This window comes from Antrostomus carolinensis, unplaced genomic scaffold (genome assembly GCF_000700745.2).
Source record: "Antrostomus carolinensis isolate BGI_N321 unplaced genomic scaffold, ASM70074v2 scaffold11511, whole genome shotgun sequence".
Lineage (NCBI taxonomy): Eukaryota > Metazoa > Chordata > Aves > Caprimulgiformes > Caprimulgidae > Antrostomus > Antrostomus carolinensis.
In genome coordinates, this window is record NW_010294871.1 from 30,871 (window position 1) to 34,871 (window position 4,001).

Consider the following 4,001-nt stretch of genomic DNA (forward strand, 5'->3'; position numbering starts at 1 on the left):
CTGTACAGAAACTCAGAGGTGCTGACATGGTCAGCCTCAAAGCTCAGACCCACCAGCCACATAAGGACCCCAAACAATCTGCACTCTGCTTCCCGCTGCTCCCTAGAACTTTACATTTGCCAGAACTTTGTTTCTTTAGGTCAAATCCACTTGATTCTGGCTTTTCAGCTCTTCCCTCTCTGCCATTTCACCTCTAAGTCTACCAACAGTCAACAAACACAAGCCCAAGGGGAAAAAACACCATTCTGGGGCTTTGATGCACAGATATTAAGCACATCCGCCTGTTTTTTGTCTAGTCTATAAACGTTGGGGCATGATGCTCTGGATTTTTTAACAGCAATCTCAAACTGATCCTGACTATCACTGTAAGACATAGCCTGAGCTTTTGTAGCCAGTGGATTTCCCAGATAATTCTTTTTAACAGATTATTTGATTCAATTTTTCTTGTCTTTAGAACATAGAAAAGGCTACAGGTAGGCTAAAGATTCATTACTTTCTCCTACTTAAACAGACATGCAAACTCTATGGCTTAATTTATCCTTTATGTGTAAAATTCATCTTTAATTGTGACAATGGAACTTTTAAAGCAAGTTCTTATAACTGGATTTATGTTACTAAATCATCCCTTTCTGTTTTGATTTGCTTATTTTAAATCATTCTCTCCATCTTCTAATTGGCTATAATTCATAACCAATTTGCCTTGTTAACTTAAGTTGTTATTTTGCAGATCAATTGCCACAAATTTGAAACAAAGAGACTCTAAGCATAATTTCTTGCATTTAACCCATATAATGCATTTTCTACCTACTTGTTTTTTAATGCATGGGTCACATTCAGACCAAGGACCGAAGTCTCCAAGTTGACAGTTGATAGGACATGTTTGCTGGTTACATGCACGAGATTCCTTCCTTGTGCACAGCTGTTCACAGAAGTTTTGGTTATAATATTCATCCGTTCTTATTTGCCTAGAAAAATGTAACAAGTTATGCTAGGAAAGAATCATACACAGATTGTTCTCTAACTGTGGGTAAAGGCTGATAAAGAAAATTATTTGAGCCCAATGAAAAAAACTTGAGACATAATTGGTAGCTGCAGAAGAATTGAAAGAAAAATCAAAATATACCTTAAGTTTACAGAGCAATTTTTTCTGATTCATGTAACTTCAAACTTCCCAGATAACAGCCACAGAAAGAGTTGGGAGGAAAAGAGGGGATTTCTCACAAGTTTAGAATATGCCACTGAACTGCATCTGATTTGGTGCTATTGAATCTTTATTTGACTTTAACTGTTGCCATGAAATTAATTGCACAGGGAGGAACTTTCTGTAGGCTTGCCACACTGGAGCTCACCCCTCCCATGGCATCGCTCTCCACTGGGCAGAGTTCCGGGAGTAAGACACTGAGCACTGGTCCTCTCTGCTCACAGGGGCTGGTTGCTCACTGCACACTGCTGGCAAAGCCAATCATAGGACCTGGCTCTTTTCTACTCACTATATGTGTTAGCAGATATAGGTTTGTTTGTAGCCACCATAATGCTCTGTATAAATAATCTTGTAATTTTTAAGTTTCACAATTAAAATATAATATATTTATCTGGTAAACACTTGGAAGAGACAATTTTTTGCAGTATATTATGAAAGCTGGAGCTTCAGATACAGGCCCCCCCCTCCCAAAATGGTGTTTTCTCAGGGAATAAATAGAAACATAGAAGTAGTGACATAGTTTGGTCCTACCTGTGCCTGGTCTGTGTGCCATAATTGCAGGTTTGTGAACAGGCAGACCATGATGTCCATGGGTAATGTTCACAGTAGCACCCCTGGCTGCTCCCAAGCAGCAGGCTCAGCAGGATCAGATGCATTAACATAGTCTTGTCTATAGTGAAGGTGTCCATCTACAGCACATGAACAGGCAACAAAAGCTCAAGAAACTATCACTTACAGTTGTGGCTCTGTCCTTAAAGAGACATCTCTTCTAATTTGCAGAGTCTATAAATCTGCTTCGCAATACAAAGCTGCTAAGCAGTGTACCTAGAAAGGGGCAATAATGCACGATACACATTTATCAGTAATTTAGTTAATACTTTAAGGACCAAAATTCACAATGGCTTTTTTTGACAATTATCAGGAGTACTAATCATGACTGTGCACTATTTCTACTTGAGAAATTGCTTATAAGTCAGTTTGAATGTGACAAAAGAAAACCTGCTACTGCTCTTCACTGCTTAGAAGTATTCTCAAAAAATATTTTCCAGGGATAAGAATAAAAGCATGAGACTGTTCTCCCTATAAAACATGTAAAAAACCAAACAGTACCATAAGAGTAAGCAGCTCGGTCTGTTACCCTGTAACCAGTTCATTTTCATATGCCCATAAATCTCTTTTGCACAAGATTTTTGCTGTGGTGAACCTTTCTTTCAGCTTTTTGTTGTCCTTAGTTTTGAGTAGTCTGTCTAAACTGCAACCGTGACTATTCAAAGCTCATCTGAATTTTCTACCAACAGCAGAAGACAGAACAGCTAGATTATTTCTCACTCCAGTTGTCAATCAAAATTTATTTGACAAAGCAGAACGTTATAGGCAGTTTTTAGAAAGCAATAATGCTTAGCAAACTTGAAAAAATATTTTCCAGACCAACTGTTTATTCACTGAAAAATATAAAAGATTTTTCCCCTTCATCATGAGACTGACTCAACAGTAAATTTGATAGGCTATTACAGCAGAACATTATCATTTTTTTTTGCCAGACAAAATAAAAAAGGAAGTTTTAAAAGAAAAGTATTTATTTTAAAACAATAATTCAAAATATTTAATTCTGAAAAGTTTGAAATTAAATGTGCAATTCTTTTCTATTTGAGGTCTTTAGCCACATATGCTATTATGATTGTTATACCTTTCCGAGAAAAATTAAATTACATAAAGTCAAAACATTGCTTCCTCCTTTAGTAAAGAAAGGCAGTAAGTCTTCACATAGCTGTTGTAGTGAGAACTCAGAGCACTTTTTACACATAATTTTACACATCAATGAACAATCCTTTCTGAGAGATTTAAGTATAATCAAACACAAAATATAGTAAAATTTAAGACAGAGAAATCAGCAATCTTGCCAATTAACCAAAAGGAGAACAGGTATTACAACTTTGTCCTTACCTGAATTCCTGGCTCCTTGCACCAATAGTGATGGCTTAGAAAAGAGATGAAGCCCTACAGGACAATTACTTTGTTCATTCCTTCACTGTCCTCTACATAGAAAAACTCTGTTTATTCTTGTCTGTGAGCAAAATTCCTACCAATCAATACATTAGCATCATATCAACCGTTATATAAATGTGAGTCCATAAGACATTAATTCAGCATTTTAAAGGAGAAAAAAAAACCACAAAACACTTCCCCATATGTCTTATAACTTGTGTGCATTGAAGAAAACAAAAAAGCTTCCTTATTAACTTACTGTAAGACTGTTAGCTGCAAAGTCAGTCAACTTTGCAGACTGGTGTGACCTTCGTGTGCTTTGTCGCAGTCTCATAAATGAAAGGTTGGAGGTTTTGTTTGATTTGGTTATCCGTTAATGAAGGCAAATCTCGTCTGGTGGCAGAAATGGCCAGAACAAAATGACCTCTCCAATAGCACCCCCAGAGAGAGATGTTCTAGAGAACTGTGGAGGAACAGCTCTTCGTACAAATGTAGCTGCCCGACATGAGGTGAGAGGAATAAAAACATCTTTGCATTAGGCCACAATGGCTCAATGCACTGCAGGTCTCCTTGTGCTGCCCAAGAGCGCTGCACAACCTCTCTGCTCTCAGTTTGAAGGCAAGAGAGTGAGAATCTGGTAAGATGACACATACTCACAATTAATTATTGCTTCCACTAGGAAACAGGGAACAGAGTCCAGGCCAAGGCAAAACACCTGTCTGCTGCTGCACCCTCTCTGCAAAAGTGGGGCTCCCAGAGAAAGCAAAAATCCAAGTACATTTGAGATTATTTACAGTTCTTTGCCTTTTGCCCT

At 37.7% G+C, this 4,001-nt stretch overlaps 1 protein-coding gene across 1 annotated transcript in view; it reads right to left on the reverse strand.

Annotated features, from left to right (window-relative positions):
* Positions 1 to 1,890, reverse strand: part of C6 (complement C6) — a 22,002-nt gene extending 20,112 nt beyond the window's left edge. The window contains exons 1-2 of the mRNA XM_010177787.1: positions 1,733 to 1,890; positions 809 to 965 (exon numbers count right to left, since the gene is read on the reverse strand). Coding sequence (XP_010176089.1) covers positions 809 to 965; positions 1,733 to 1,890 — 315 coding nt within the window. The remainder of the gene's footprint in view (positions 1 to 808; positions 966 to 1,732) is intronic.
* Positions 1,891 to 4,001: the final 2,111 nt, after the last annotated feature.